At 50.7% G+C, this 15539-nt stretch overlaps 6 protein-coding genes across 6 annotated transcripts; 3 read left to right on the top strand and 3 right to left on the bottom strand.

Annotated features, from left to right (window-relative positions):
• Positions 1–435: 435 nt before the first annotated feature.
• On the top strand, positions 436–2029 carry A1O5_06466 (uncharacterized protein; the record flags this gene model as incomplete). The annotated part of the gene is made up of 7 exons (XM_007747060.1): positions 436–630; positions 701–737; positions 798–865; positions 977–1165; positions 1273–1393; positions 1459–1525; positions 1585–2029. The coding sequence occupies 7 exons, from the start codon at positions 436–438 to the stop codon at positions 2027–2029; spliced, it is 1122 nt and encodes a 373-aa protein (XP_007745250.1).
• Positions 2030–3684: 1655 nt separating this feature from the next.
• Positions 3685–5540, top strand: A1O5_06465 (uncharacterized protein; the record flags this gene model as incomplete). Its single annotated transcript, XM_007747059.1, has 7 exons — positions 3685–3933; positions 3981–4157; positions 4204–4372; positions 4469–4744; positions 4796–4906; positions 4957–5126; positions 5181–5540. The coding sequence occupies 7 exons, from the start codon at positions 3685–3687 to the stop codon at positions 5538–5540; spliced, it is 1512 nt and encodes a 503-aa protein (XP_007745249.1).
• Positions 5541–5934: 394 nt separating this feature from the next.
• On the bottom strand, positions 5935–7082 carry A1O5_06464 (uncharacterized protein; the record flags this gene model as incomplete). The annotated part of the gene is made up of 2 exons (XM_007747058.1): positions 5935–6471; positions 6522–7082. The coding sequence occupies 2 exons, from the start codon at positions 7080–7082 to the stop codon at positions 5935–5937; spliced, it is 1098 nt and encodes a 365-aa protein (XP_007745248.1).
• Positions 7083–7606: 524 nt separating this feature from the next.
• Positions 7607–8581, bottom strand: A1O5_06463 (uncharacterized protein; the record flags this gene model as incomplete). The annotated part of the gene is made up of 1 exon (XM_007747057.1): positions 7607–8581. One exon carries the CDS (start codon positions 8579–8581, stop codon positions 7607–7609), a length of 975 nt encoding a protein of 324 aa, XP_007745247.1.
• A 225-nt stretch (positions 8582–8806) lies between these two features.
• On the top strand, positions 8807–9722 carry A1O5_06462 (uncharacterized protein; the record flags this gene model as incomplete). The annotated part of the gene is made up of 5 exons (XM_007747056.1): positions 8807–8853; positions 8905–9079; positions 9141–9311; positions 9362–9418; positions 9492–9722. 5 exons carry the CDS (start codon positions 8807–8809, stop codon positions 9720–9722), a joined length of 681 nt encoding a protein of 226 aa, XP_007745246.1.
• Positions 9723–11582: 1860 nt separating this feature from the next.
• On the bottom strand, positions 11583–14240 carry A1O5_06461 (uncharacterized protein; the record flags this gene model as incomplete). The annotated part of the gene is made up of 4 exons (XM_007747055.1): positions 11583–12766; positions 12817–13994; positions 14044–14119; positions 14189–14240. 4 exons carry the CDS (start codon positions 14238–14240, stop codon positions 11583–11585), a joined length of 2490 nt encoding a protein of 829 aa, XP_007745245.1.
• Positions 14241–15539: the final 1299 nt, after the last annotated feature.

Genomic DNA, 15539 nt, shown 5'->3' with positions numbered 1-15539 from the left:
TACTGTTGTTTTGGTTATGCAGATCATCCGGTTCGCCTTGAACAGCTACTGCCAGGGACCGGGGATCAGGAACCGGGATTGCGCAAGGTCCAGCTCCAGTTCTCTTCTTGTACAGAGTATGGCCTTGTGGATTCCCATTTGGGTCACAGTACTCCTCAATGTATACTATGTACTCGGTACATGGCTAGTCTGAAGTGAGACGAGACCCAAACGATCTGGGATCTGGGGATATCCCAAGGAGAGGCAAGTCAAGTAAAGACCCTTTTTTTTTTTTTTGTAATACCTTCGCCTTGAGTGACTCTTTGAGCATCTCTTTTTCCTTCATTATTACACTTCTTATACCGTCGACTCGCAAGCTCGAGTGGCTTTCTTTACTTGTCCCTTCCCTTCATCTTTCGGGTGTCACCGTTTTTTTCAGCACGACCAAACCATCCAATGTCTGCAAGCGGAGCATTTGGACCTGCACCTCCGGGCATTGACCTGTCCGAAACCAAGAATGGCGCCATTATCAGAGCAGTTGTCAGCCTGATGGTCATCGGGACCCTCACCGTCATGCTCCGTTTTGTGTCGCAGTTGATGCGGGAGAAAGGAAGATTCTCCTGGGATGACTACTTGATCCTCCCAGCATTGGTGAGTTTCCCCGATATTGAGGAACAAGGATAAAACAACATGGACTAATTCTCGAAAAAAAAAAAACCAGCTTCTGGCACATGGTACAGCAGTCTGCTCGCTCGTCAGTGAGTTTGAAATCTTTTCCCCCAGCACACGATGTTGGAGAAATTGACAAAAATGACCAGGTCTTCCATACGGTGGTGGCAAGCATCTTTGGGCCGTGTCGGGAGAAGACTTTACGACCATTTGGCAGGTATTTATCCATCCCATTTCTCTAACAATCTATGTTGCCCCTGTCGCCTCTAATGCTTTGGGCGAACTCGAACTCTCCCAGTTTTGACCAGTCTTTAATTCTCCCGAACAGATTCTATTCTCCTACGTGATGATCTACGCAGGCGCCGTCAGCTTCACCAAAGCATCCATCGTCATGTACTACTGGCGTCTCTTTCGCCAGAGGTGGTCCACCTATCTCGGTCTCTTCTTGGTCTGGAGCTATTTCGTCGTCGTTGTCGTCACCATCAATACCGGTTGTCAGCCATTGGAGTATTTCTGGGTGAGTCGGTCCCTTTCCACATACTCTCTCGGTAGAGTGACAACAAAAGAAAAACCGACACGGAGGGGGAATTGTACACACACTGACCCCGTTTCAAAAACCACTAGACTCGGTATACCACCCCCGGGGCTAAGGGTCACTGTATTGACGTGCCGTTATTCTTCTTCGCCAACGGCATCTGGGCCATGCTTGTCGATGTTTGCATCTTGATCATCCCGATTCGACCTCGTGAGTATCCTCCCACTCCTGTTAAATACTGGCGGTGTTTCACATGCTAAAAATCTTTGCTACAGTTCTGGGATTGCGCATGTCCACAAGGAAGAAGATCATGGTTGGCGGAGTCCTTGGACTCGGAGGCTTGTAAGAGAGTCCGCAATTACCCCTTTTTCTTCCTGAGAAAATCTAACAATAAAACACAGTGTCTGCATCGCCTCAATCGTGCGCGTCATCTCGATCCATCAGCTCATCAACAACGACGACCTGACCTGGTCCATGGCCAGCGTCTTCATCTGGTCGTGCTGCGAACCCTTCATCGGCATCCTCTGCGCCTGCATGCCCTGCTACGCGCCGCTGCTACGGCGCTTTTGGAAATCGGCCGGCTTGCAGTCCCGATCAGTACCCACGAGCGGCTTTTCCAGCGGGAACATGAATGGGTCCACCATGGGAAAGTCTGGCCAGGGTATCCCGATCAAAGTCAAACGGGACTGGGACCGCATCGTCAACCCTACTTTTGGGGACGACGAGGTTCAGTTGACCACCTACACGACGGGACCGGGAAGTACGCGCACCAAGGGCAGTGATGAGTCCGGGTCAAAGGGTATCACCGTCAAGACGGACATTCACTGGGAGTCTCACGCCGTTTAAACACGCCTCGTCCCCGCGACGCATATGGGGGAAATTGACTGCGGTGGCACTGCGATGGAAAAAGCCCACACATACACTCGTTTGTGGACCGAGCTCGGTCGTGAAAAAGGAAGAAGGGGGGGTGGTCGATAAAACAACAACAGTATCTCAACGCAGTCGGGCAGTCGGGCAAGTGCGGATATGAATGGAGCCATCCATCCATCATGGGATCCCCAAGTCTTGTCACACTCACCCGTCTCGCCTGTCTCAGATTGGGAAAGCCACTTGTATTTGAAGACCTTGTCCGGAAGAAACCAGCCGCGAGACGCAAGCAAAAGTAAAAGCAAAAGCAAAACACTCAAGGTCGAATCAGCCGGCCGGCAGATCGATCGTGAGTATCAAGACATGTATTATGTATATATACACAGTAAATATACCGTGTAGCAAAAGTTGAATGAAAGACTATGGCTGGCCGGTCGGTCCAAAAGAATATTATATAGACGGACAGTCAGTCGGGGGGTGCTAGAGAGATCTCGTTAGAGACCCCACTGGCGACCCCGTTGGCGACCCTCTTCCGTTCACCGCTCATGTGCAGAGTGGCGCACGGAGCGAGTGATATCTTTAGCGGAATGGACATGGTTCGCACGTTCAAAGAGAGAGGAAGATGGTATCTGTGTCCGGTTACTACAGAGGACGAGACTGTCGCATGCATGGCATACCTCGTACATAGTCCATACCTACTGTACTGCTCCAGAGTACATGGTACCTAGAAGTACCTCGTAAGTACCAATCGACTGTGTTAGACACAAGACAGACAACACTGCTAGATGCCGAAGAGAGCCAAAGGGCACAAGGACGAATTTATGTTAGAGTCACGTGAAGTAATTCATGCTGTGGTCACCTGACTCCAACATAAACCAGCCAATCAGGGAAGTCAGGTTTTCCCCAGCCAATCAAATCCGCGGCTTTTTGGGATTTATCCTTTATCAACTACGCGTATATCGTACGAAGCCTATTACGCTTATAAAGACCGACTCGTTCTCGTAGAGTCGACGAGGTAACGTACCGTGGTGCGTCTTTAGGGAACCCTCCCCCCTAGGGACCTCGTTTTGAGGCCCTCGTTAAAACTTAACGGTCTAGAGGAGGGACGACCTTTGGGCCACCGCCCCGACGTGGTTACTAAGGTGAGCTGGCCCAGCCGAGCCTGAGCCGACGTTGAGCCGGACGCGAGCCAGCGAGGCCAGCTCGCCAGCCACCTAGCCTGAGCAAAAGCGGCGCGAGGTCACGTGGGATGGGAGCGAGACTCCGGTGATGAAACAATCTGTCCTAGATCAAGAATCAAGTCACTAAGAGATTTGATTTTTTGGGGGCCCAAGCAACAGGAGATCAGTCATGCCAGACCCTGCCCATATACCTGTCTTCCTCCGCGTGTATTTCCGGTAAGTCGCCATTCTCCTCATGATCTCCCCTTGTGTCGGTCTTTCTGGGGATGCAAACATACCTTGCAAGCTCTAAGATGAGGGGCCGGCCAGGTTCCCGGACAGTTTCCGGATCTTGTCTCAGGAGATACAGCACCTGTACTGCAACCTATATGAACCAGTAGGTTCCTGAGTGTCTCACAAGATCGATTACCCTTTCTCCACGTTCCACACTCTCTACACTTCTGGGAGTCTGCTATGGCTGAATTGAAGGCAAGTGAAGCTTGGATCGACTCTATTGGGAAGTCTGCAGACACGAATCCCCAGGGACTGAAGACACAAGAGCAATATTACGCAGACACCGAGATTCAAGAGCACCAGCATGTCCTCGACACCGAAGACGCTCGTGATGCTGAACGCAAATATATGAAGAAATTGAACCTCATCGTTTTGCCCACAATCTCGGCCTTGTATTTCTTCGAATATTTGGACAGAGGCAATATAGCAGTATGTCTGCCTTGTTGCCTTCACTATCATTCACTGAGCAAAAGCAGAATGCCAAACTGTTGGGCATTGATAAAGGCCATGACACTCTAGACAACGGTGTTGGCCCGGGAACCCAGGAACTGTCCTCGACGCAGTGGCAAACGGTGATCATGATCTTCTACGTTGGCCTCATTCTATTCCAGGTTCCCGGTTGTATCGGTTACCGGATCTTTCCACCTTCTAAGGTAATTCTTATCAGTAACTGAAAGAAGAATCTACTGAATTTGGCAGTGGATCGCTTTTGGAGTCTGCGGCTGGTGCGCAGTCTGCGTGCTCCAAACAGTGGCGTTGAATTGGGCCACTTTGCTCGTTTGTCGAGTATTCCTTGGTGTTTTCGAGGGACTTTTCGGTACCGGAATCGTCTACTACCTGAGCATTTGGTACCACCGTGATGAACTCGGTATACGGGTTTTCTGGTTTCTTGGACCTACAGCCATTGCAGGGCAAGAACACACAATACCTAATCCTGTTGGAGATTGTTAACACGTGTGTAGAGCGTTTGGCGGATTGATCGCTTTCGGCATCGGGCATATTCAGTCCAACGTTCAGCAATGGAAACTTCTTTTCCTAATTGAGGGGATCCCCGGTTTCTGCCTTGGTCTTTTCTGCCTCTATTGGCTACCTGATCGGCCGACGAAGAATTCCAGATTCACAGGCATGATGCAGAAGGTTGCACTTGCTCGGTATTGGAGGGAGACCACGGACCAAAATCCTGGTATCAGCAAGAAGCATTTTGTGCTAGCTCTGACCGATTGGAGACTTTATGTCCAAGGTTTGTTGCGCGGAAGGGAAATTCCCAGACATCGCTAAGCCTCCATACTAGCTGCAATATATGTCCCTACGGCCGCATTGTTGTCTTCGATCTCGGGGTTTCTGCCGTCAATAGTCAGAAGCCTGGGATACAAGGCTACAACTTCCGCAAACCTGATGACTGGTATGGTTTTCGGGCACTCCAGTATGCTTATGCTCACATATACCCTGCAGTTCCACCATATGCATGTGCGTTTGCTTTGATGTATGTCACATCATGGCTCTCGGACCGATATCGCAGCCGAGGAATTCCGATCTTCATTCTTTCCTGTACTGCAGCTGTGATGTATGCTTGTCTTGCGAATTTGGACAACGATCATTTATCTGCAAAATATGGCTGTATGGTACGTTTTTCTTGTGTTTCATTCGAGATGAGGTTTTCTCTGACCTTCATTTAGTGCATCGCTGTCGCATGTGTCTACGCAACCTATCCCCCAAGTCATGCTTGGGCTGCGAACAATTTTGGCAACGAAACCAAAAGAGCTGTTGGAATGGGCGCGTATACTGCGATGGGGAATCTAGGCTCAATTGCGGGCTCGTTCTTTTATCCCTCTACCGATGCGCCGCAGTATCGGAAGGGACATTATCTGTGTTTTGCAATGTCGATTGCAACCGCAGCCATAACATTGGCAAACACCATGACTCTGCACCGGATTAACCGTCAACGCGATCAACAATACGGCACACCGCAGAAAGGGCAGTCTATCGATGTTTCAGAAGACGCCGACGCCAACCCAATGTTCCGCTACATGATCTAAAATAACTGCTTGGCTAACGATAACCCGGAGAGAGACTACATTGATCTTGTTCAGATCGTGAGAAAGGAAGATCAATCGCTATTGGATCATAAAATTGACACCATTAGACAACATTCTCCATAGTAAATGATTCTCAATGTTTACCATGTTTCCCCATCGTCACAGACGGCGCTCGGCTTTTGTATTCTTTCACCAAAACATGCCGAAGGAGTCTCACTTTTCAATCCTTCATCCCATTTTCGGGCTACTTTGCCCTCACGCCGCACTATATTCCAAAGCTCGATATTGTCGAAGTCGGATGATTTTTGGCCAGATTTTGTGTAATTTCGCCATCTCTTGTAAGTCTATAGTACAACATCCTCCTCGTCCACTCGAAGTGAGCAAAGTGGTTCTTTCAATTTCTTGACTGGATTGAGCCGACAACTTCTTGAGGCCCTAGTTTCACGCCGCAACCCCATTCTTCAGCCAAAGTTTCAAGCCTATTGACCTCTTCGCGCGTGAATGGTATACCATCCACTCTGCGACGTTCCTCTGTTAACTTCTCGATTTCTCCAGGAGTGTATACCCGGTTAACACCGCCGGCGGGGTCTGATGTCCGAACTTTATGCATGAGCAGGTCCATCCGCTGAGTATATTCCGTTGTCGACTCGAGAAAGACATCGGGGCGAAACACCATGAAAAAGTGCCCAACGCCCTGTGGCTTATCGAGGACGTGGTACTGGTCGTTGACTCCTCCAGCGAAAGATGCCCCGGACATCAGACCGCCAAAAATGTCCATCATCATGGCGATCCCGGAGCCTTTCGGCCCCCCAATAGGGAGCACCACTCCCTTTAGAGCTGCAACGGGGTCTGTCGTCGTTCTCCCTTCTTCATCTAGCGCCCATCCTTCAGGTATGGACTCGCCTCTTCTTGCCGCTTTCCGGATCTTCCCCTGTGAAAAAGTCAGCCATTACCTTGCTTCCTAGACATCTCAATACCAACCCGAGCAACCACAGAAGGGGACATGTCCAAGAGAAAGTCGCCATTTTGGCCCCCAGGTAGTCCTACTGCAAAGGGACTCGTGCCGAGAAGTGGCTCCTTGGAGCCCCAGGCCGGCATACTTCGAGACGAGTTCGTGAATGCCATTGCACCAAAGCCTTTCTCCATGGCCCGTAAACAGTATGTGCCGCCCATCCCGTAATGGCCGCTGTTCTTGACGGCCACAATTCCAACCCCGTAGGTCGTAGCCATGTTGATGGCCTCATCGACAGCCTTACATCCAGCGAGGAATCCGAAGGTATTTTGCGCGTCGATTAACCCCATTACCGGGGTTTTTTGAATGAGATGAAGATCCGGTGTAACATTTAGGACACCAGCTTTGACTCTGTCCAGGTACCCCGGTAGCCTATTGATGCCATGGGTATCGATTCCCCGGAGATCGGCCAGCACCAAAGCCTGTGCGATGATGCTCGCATCTTCCTTTCGGCATCCAGCTGACTCTAGAAGCTCTTCAGCAAACTTCTGGGCAGTATCAGCCGTGACGTAAATGTAAGTATCCGACATTCTTCTACCCAAGAGGTCTATCAATTACCTTCAAAAAAAAAAAAAAACGAAGTTACGGAGTAAAGTCGTCCAAGTCCTTTTAGCCTTGCACCACAGGGCTGTGGGAACGCGCCCTTGCCCCATTTGTATACTAGGACGGCACCAATCCCCAATAGCATAGCCGAGTGCCGCCGAGCATGCAAGCGAAAGGACGGAATCTGCCCCGGAAACTGTCCGGGCCAAACTCCGGGGTCATTTACAGCTCGGCTCGTATTCCACCAAAGCGCATTTCACCAAAGCAACAGGTTTTACCCTCACATTTTGTGTCCAACCATTTGAGAAACGCATGAGCCGTACGAGCTCGGATCTTTTGAGCCAGGTGCTAACGCAGTAAAATTGGAGAACGCCTACAAGGGAATATCAAGGTGTTTCACTAGCACAATATGTCCCCCACGGCGCCGAGTGACCAGGGTACCACAATCAGCAGGATTCGGGAGGAAGGCAGTTGTCCAGCTGTTCTGATGGCCTGCATTTGTATTCCAACACTATGTTAAGCGGCTTTCTACTTCCTCGCCTCGAAGCAGCTTGCATAAGATGTCGACGGCTGCGATCCCACTTCTGCTTTGGTTCTCAATGGTAGAGGCGCCAATGTGCGGCGTCATAATCACTCCAGGGTGATCCAGTAAAGTGTTGCCGTACTTCTCGAGGCTTGGAGGCTCGACGTCCATCGCATCCAGGCCTGCGCCCAAGATCCGGCCTTCGCGTAAAGCATCCAGCAAGGCTTCTTCGTCTACAATACCACCCCTTGCGCAATTGATGAGAATCGCGTTACTCTTCATCATCGCGAACTCCTCCTTTCTTATCAAGCCCTGAGTCTGTTCGGTCAGAGGGACATGTAGACTGACCAGGTCCGCCTGTTGCAGAAGCTCGCCCAGTTGAGCAGTTCGCTGAACGTCTTTCATATCGTCCCATGCACTATCAGGGGCATAAGGGTCGTAGGCAATCACCTTCCCTTCCATTGCTCCAACCCACTTCTTTGCAACAACGCGGCCAATATTTCCCATGCCGATGACCCCAATAGTTTTGCGGAACAGGCTGTGGCCCAGGGTCTTGCTTCTGATCACCTTCTCCCCATTTCTCACCCGTCTATCAATTTCACAAACTCTCCTAGCAATGCTCAAAGCTAACGCCAACGTCAATTCGGCCACGGATTCGCTATTGATGCCGGGGGTGTTGCAAACAATGACACCATGCCTTCGTGCGGCCTGGAGGTCGATATTATCGACGCCGACGCCTTGTTTGATGATAGCTTTGAGATTGCGGGCCTTGAGAATGTCCGCTTCACCGATTGTCGTCTCGGATCTCACAAGGATATGCGTCGCGTCCGTGTGGTAGGATTTGATTCGCGGATCTCCCGGTAAAATGACAGTCAAGTTACGTTGACTTTGAAGTTTGGCGATGGCATCTTCATGATACGGGTCGACCACATAGACGATCGCAACTTTCGGTATAGATCCCATACTGGAGTCTGCGAGCTTTTGCTTGCTCAGTACGCTGAAGAAAGAGAAATTTATTCCGGATTGTTGCAGCATTTCATGGGCAATGCTGTGTTATTGTGGCTCCTGCCAGGTACAGCATCGGGATTTGACCCGGAGTTTGCCCGTTTCCACGATCACGTCGTGATACAAGTAATCCTCCCACGTCCCTCGGGTTTGAGATTGATGTATTCACATACTTTTCGGAGCATGGCTGATCAAGACTCAATCGTTGCAGCCCTCCGGCAGTACACGACGTAAGTTCCCCTAGGGGGACTGGGTCTACCACGAACTGACACCTTGCTAAGCTGTGATGTTTCGGATGCCTTGATGAAACTCAAGCACCCGCATGGCGGGTTCTTACCAGGGCTCACAATGTGGTCACCCGAAAGGCAAGGTGAGGCCAAATTGGCTGGCCCAGCATATACTGTGAAGTATGTCCGCAAAAACTATGAAAATGAGCCCAAGCCTGCGAGTCACTATGTTAGTCCTTCTCGTCGAGGTTGTCCAATGATCTTGTGGCTTGGGTAATGACCTGTTCCAGATCGATACAATTCCCAAAGGCGCAGTGGTCTTCGTGTCATCTCCTCCAGGAATCGTCAATGCCGTTTATGGTGGCTTGATGAGTACAAGAGCTCAAGCCTCAGGCGCTGCGGGGACGGTAGTCGATGGAAGGATTCGTGATGTCCAAGAACACCGAAAGCTAGGTTATCCAGTGATACCTCTAGCGCTCTAAAGTGAAGGTTTAAAGATTGACCAATGCAGGTCTTTGCCCGTGATGTTGGAACGACCGCGCCCTATGAGGTTGTGCGTGTGAGTGAGGTATGATCACCTCTTGAGGAAGATGAAAAAGATTGTTGGTAAATGGCTTCATGTGCTAATTGTCCCACCACAGATTAACGTGCCTCTCAGGCTTTACGATGATACCATTGACGCTGTGGTGGAACCTGGCGATTATATCGTGGGTGATATCAACGGTGTTGTATGCCTTCCGAAAGCTATGGCGAAGAAGGTGTTGGAGCTCATTCCGGCACAGCTAGAGGCAGATCAACGTGTCGCAGAGGACCTGAAAAATGGAGTCACTTTTGCTGAAGCCAGCACCAAGCATCGCGGGGTCAAAAGATGAAGCATCATCCAGCAATTGCGACGTTATACCACAAAATAGATATAGAGAAAGTCTCCAATGGCCACCTTTCGTTTCTTACACGTCCAATATGGTAAGAGCATCTTGCCTGGGTGTCAATTTACTCCTCGGGAACCCAGCAGCATTTGAGCCTCTGCCTTTCCAAATTTTAACTGTGGCGTGGAAAAGTAAAGTCTTGATCCCTATCGATTTCCAGATCCGCCATTCAACTCGATCCAGAACCAAAGAAATTTGACAGCATTCAGAACGGAAGGATTGGAACTTGGTTTCTATCGACAGGGGCCGTCAGAGAGAACCTAGCAAAAGGCTTGCTATCCTACCTGATGATTGCAAGCGTCGGCAATTCAGAAAGACGAAAACCGTGCTGCTGCGAGGTTATGGAAAAGAGCCACAAAATGGGCGGATGTTACTGTAGTAGTGTTGGCTATGCTTCGTTAGCAAAAAGACTTACTCAAAACGTTTGGTCGATCTGAATGCGCAGACTACAGGCGCCGAATATATGCACCGTTGAGTCTTGAGACGGCCTGTGCTGGACCAGATAAACTCCCCGTACCCTACGGCTATCGGTTTATGGAATTGCAGTGTCAAACCATGCAGTTTGGCAACAAACGGCAGGAACCTGAGCTGGCGGGAATATTCGACATGAATTACGAGAAGCTACAAAGCCACCTGCAAAAGCTTGAGATTCAACGTCTCGATGATATAAATCATGCCATGTCGATGCCCATTGGCATTGGGATGAGGTCGCTACAAACGAGACCCTTTCAAGACACAACCTATCATTTATCTTTGTCTTTGTCTTTAGGTTTCACGACTGGAGGCAGGGCAACTTCCCGCTGAGCGTTGGGACTGAGACATCTATCAGAGACTCGGACCAGTCGAATGTGTTTGAGGATGGTTCGGTGGCGACTTCACTTCTTGTGAGGAAGGATGTTATCCCGACAATGGGATAAATCTTGGATAGATCCACAGCCATTCGATCGCAAACACAATTCGGCAAGGCTAGATCGAGATCCAGGTGGAGAAATTGAGCCTATCTGGGTACCGGCCAGCTTGTGGAAGCCCAAACAGCATCGCATAGATTTCTAAATAGGCTCGGTAGAATTGGGGGGTGTGGCTGAATATTAAAAGTAGCTAGGCTAACAGAAGTGCGTCTCAGGTAAGAGCGTTTCTTGCACTGCACAAAATGAAGTATGAAGGTACATAGAACTCCGTAGATTTGCCAAACTTGATGGCACCGGATAGAGCGGGTTTGAGCGAGAAATCGGACCTTGTCTCTCCTCTCAGCACCACCCCATTAGTAGCTCCGCAGCATAGGATCACTTTGCAGAGGTACCAGGATTAAGGAGGTTAAGCAGCGCAGTAAGCGTTCCGCAAATAATCGGATACGTTGATGGTGTCGCATGATGCATTGATCATATAATGGGCCCTTTCCAATGGTGACGGACATCTCCTGCGAGAAAGAACGAGTCTCAGTGGCTGTTCGTGAACCGGAATTGATCCACTGGGTGGCGAACAGGGATGTTGCCAACAAGACTTTTTCCAAGACGATACCGCTGTCGGAAATGCTTATCTCCTCACGGAAATGCTGTAGCGCTTCGCCCTTGGAATGTACTTGTAGGCGTAGCTTAGCAGTTCACTCGTCCTGGTCTTAGAAAGCATTGAAGGTGAGCGCTGCTCACGCAGCTCAGGCGACGCCATATCGCTCATTCATTTACGTCGAGACCGGCATCTCAATATGGATGTCCAAATCTAGGATCACACGATGCACAACACTAAAAGCACTCTTGGAGATCTTTCCTCGTTTCCAACAGTAATACCGTGCCTGTGGCTACCACCATCTCATTTAGTGGTGATCGTAATTAAGGTCTCACTGTCTCTCACTGCAGGCGCCGACACGCTATCGGGATGGGGCTTGGCATCAGACGGCGCTTCGATGACGGTGCAGAATTCATCCTTCTCCGGAGCAGTGATATAGCCGAATCTCAAAGGGAGCCTTCCATCTCCTCTCACCCATTCGCGAGACGGTTGCGTCGGATTGCTCTGGCCCGGCTGCAGTAGGTTGGTGGCCAGACGGCCGGTGCTGGTCTGGTTGTACGTATTCTTCAGCGTACGCAGGATGGAGCGACATGAAACAAGGATCCCGCCGGCCCAAACAAGAGCCAAGAGCAACGTGGCTAAAACGATAAATGCGGGGATGGCGTATCGTAGGTCATACCGGATGACGCGCCTGTATTCGATCACGCTCGCTTGTGGGATAGCGCGATCTGTATCGTCAACGGCCAAGCTGGCGGGCCACTGGACATATTTGCCAGAGATAGAGGTCTTCGTCCCCACCAACCCCGCAGCAAGTCCGTCGGTCAAAATCAGGCTGGGTATTTGTGCAGCCACGGTTTGGTTGTGGGATAGTCGCTGAAAGCGCTCCAGCATGGTGTAATCAAATTGTCCACTGTAGTCAGGCCCGTCAAGGTCAGACAAGCCGCCGTAGAGATTTCCTAGCCGCCGGGCGAACCCGGAAGCGCCGGCTAACGCGTCATATCCTTCTCTTTCTCCGAAGTTGAGGTTCACAAAAGGACTTGTGGGAAGCCACAGCTGTTCTGCACGCAGAGTGTAGAATCCGTCCTTGTAACCCAAGTTCTCATAGCGATCGTCAACGATGCCCCATAGAGGATCAAACCGCATGACCTTGTCGTAGCTGTGCTCAGCGGCCCATAGCGGTTTAGATTTCTCGTCAGGATAGGCTTTGTCTGTGACGCGTAGCACCTCAAGGTTCGCGAACTGTCCTCCCGTGCCGTTGTAACTGAAAGTCACAGTTTTGATGCTAGCTCTTACGCTGGAGGCACATACATAAAGGTTCTTCCGATACGTTTCGATGCCGGTGTATGTTGACAATGAAAGGTTCTCGTTGGGCGCTTGCAGGGGGGCTCCGAGAACGAAGCCACATTGCACCATGGGGTAGGTGATGTTGTTGGCCCTCCAGTCATTGTCGGTCGTCCCTATCTCGTAGTATCCCCTGCATATCTGGGCTACATACGTTAGCTCTCGATCGACCATGAAAGAAAGCCTGGGGACATACTGATAGCAGAGTAGTTCAAGGCTAGAAGCTTTTTGTAGCCGTTAGGATAGTGATTTACGAATGGGACAGACGAGTTTCCTGCATAATATTCGGGTACTTCTGGCGGTGCGCCGCCAATACCGGTCAATTGACCTAGCAAAATCGTATCCATCTTCGTCTCAAGGTACATGCCCGGCGGGGCACTGTTGGTATCGTTCACCACCATTCGGGGCAGGATTTGTTTGGCAGGGAGAGGAACGTTGAGGCTCGAAGCAACGAGCACATTGTGCATACGAGCGGCTTTGTGAGCGCGGCCGAATAGGTCGAGAGTCTGATTGTCAATCCAGGGAGGTGATTCCAGCGCTGTCGTGTTTAGTCCAAGGAAAGCACCTCGGTCGACGACATAGAATGTAGAATTATCGCTGAAATCCATATTATTTTCGGTCCTCACTTCGATGGACAAGTTAGTGTCCGCACATCTTGTCACCGGCTCGATCCAAGTAATGTCTTCGGCCCAGGTTCCGCCGTGTTCCAGTCCTACCGGGATAGTGTGATTTCGGAACCCAACCCCTGGATTTTCTCTCATATCAACTATGAGTCCTTCCGTGAGTAAGATCTGGTCCTGTGTGATCAAGGTCCCAATGTAGCGGCTGTCGCCCTTCACGTAAGGTTGGCCTTTGTTTATGATGCCGACTTGGTCAAACTTCCAGCGCCGATATTGAATGTCAAAAAGTCCAGACACAGTGTTCCCCCTGTCCGAAGTTGCGCTGGTAAACATGGTCGTGAAGTTCGCCGGGATCGTGATGTTGATAGTAGAGTTCTCGTCGGTCTTCACGCTTTCCCAGTGTCCCGGCTCTGTTTCCTTCATGTAGACGCCTTGATACTGGCCTGGACAGTTGATCGTCAAGCCCATTTCGCAATATCGAGTAAACCAGGAATCTGGCCGAGGCATGGTGACCCTACCCCAGGGACCTGGATCTCTCACATATTGGAATTCGACCTCCTGGGGTCCGCCTGGGATGATTTCCTCGTATAGTCCGAGAGGTGTAAGTATGCTAGCTAGAACCAACAAGGCGGCACCGACCGTCGAAGCCCAACTTGGAATTTTGATTATCAGTGGGACTTGGCGCGTATTGACAGCGTCTGCGCGGACAAGATGTGGCCAGATCGTTGTGGAGATGGCGCGATTGACGACAGACCTGAAAAGATTAGACTCTTTTCATACTGGTGATATCTGGGAAGGGATACCATGTCACGGCACTGTTCTCGGTCCCGACATATTTGACCAAGATCACGATCAAGGCAGCCGGAAGCCCGTACTGGACTTGCAACCATTGTCAGTTAATAGTCGCCTCAAGGGATCCAAGAGTGCAAAAGAGGTGAGTCAATATACCTATCATCACAGCTGCGGCGATGAGGCCGGAAACCTCGGCGATGCTTAGCATGCTTGCAGATCGCTTACTGTGGATTCGCCCGTCATGGGAAGGTGAACTCTGCCCTGGTGAATATTCCGAGTAAAAGAGCGGAACTGGAAGTGTTGCTCGTCCTCTGCCTTAATAATGGCATTGGAGGCGCGGGCAGTTTACCGGGGCATTCTAAGTCGACGAGAAAGCTTTCATCGCCAGGCGGGCCCAGCCGCTATGCCGTGTGCCGGACCGTGAACGGCAGATGAAGGGACCTGGGAAGAAGGAGTATAAGTTACTCACTCTGGTAGAGAGAGCGCCCTGAGCGCCCCAGTTATATGTCGACCCAAGAACCGCGAGTTTGGGGTGACCTTGTAATGTCTCAACTTGATCCAATGGAAAAAGGCTGCCAAGGAGACACAATCCCTTGGCAAACACCCGTACAATTTCCCGCCCCGGCCTCGCCTGCTCGTCCCTCCCCTCATCCCCTCGCTCCAGACGTTCAACTAATATGCGGGCCTTGGCGGGCCTCTCTGCAAGCGTACTGTACTTGTTAGTCGTGTGTATCGCTGTCTCGTGAGTTCTTGTGACCGCTTCACTCTCCTCGGCCCTCAGTTTCTACCATGCGAAAGATCAAAATCGCGCGGGCACCGCCAACCCATCTGAGAGTCTTACACCAACACCATCAGCAAGGCATTCGGCGCGCGGTTTCCTCAGCACAATGAGCTTCGCCTACCCTGGATGCCGTACTGATGCGGACGGACCGTGCCAGTTGGCGACAAGCTCAGAAAACGCTTGTTCCAGGGAATTCGGAGGGACAAGTTATTACCAAAAACGATACTGCATGTGCACAAATGGTTACTTTGAACGCTCCTCCCAGTGAGTAAACATTTGTCATCTCTATCCAAAACCCAGCCTGAGATTAATGCTTAATTCAACATCCTAACTTACCTTCGCAATTCAAAATTAGGTGTTGGAATGACTGCTACAACTACAACGCGACGTCCACGGATACATTGTTCATAAGCCTCGAATCCAGGATCGTCGCCCTCGACTGTGAAAGCTATTCACTCGCCATTCTGACTGACGAGCTCTTCTACAGTAGCCTGAGTGCAGCAAGCGAGAGCCGCGCCGCTGAGGCCACTTCTAGCACCGAAAGTCGAGTGAGCTCCTTGTCCGCAACGACAGCAGCACTGGGAGGCGCCAGTCAGGGAGCCACAGCAAGTCAGGTTGTTCCACAGGCGACGTCTTGGATCGACAGACCTAGTGCGACAGGACAGACACAGCAAGATGCGGGCACTTCGACCACTCGAGTGGCGAGAAATAATGCTCTGTTGTCAA

The sequence above is a fragment of the Cladophialophora psammophila genome (assembly GCF_000585535.1).
Source record: "Cladophialophora psammophila CBS 110553 chromosome Unknown aczJe-supercont1.9, whole genome shotgun sequence".
Lineage (NCBI taxonomy): Eukaryota > Fungi > Ascomycota > Eurotiomycetes > Chaetothyriales > Herpotrichiellaceae > Cladophialophora > Cladophialophora psammophila.
This window is presented reverse-complemented; position numbering and strand designations above follow the sequence as displayed.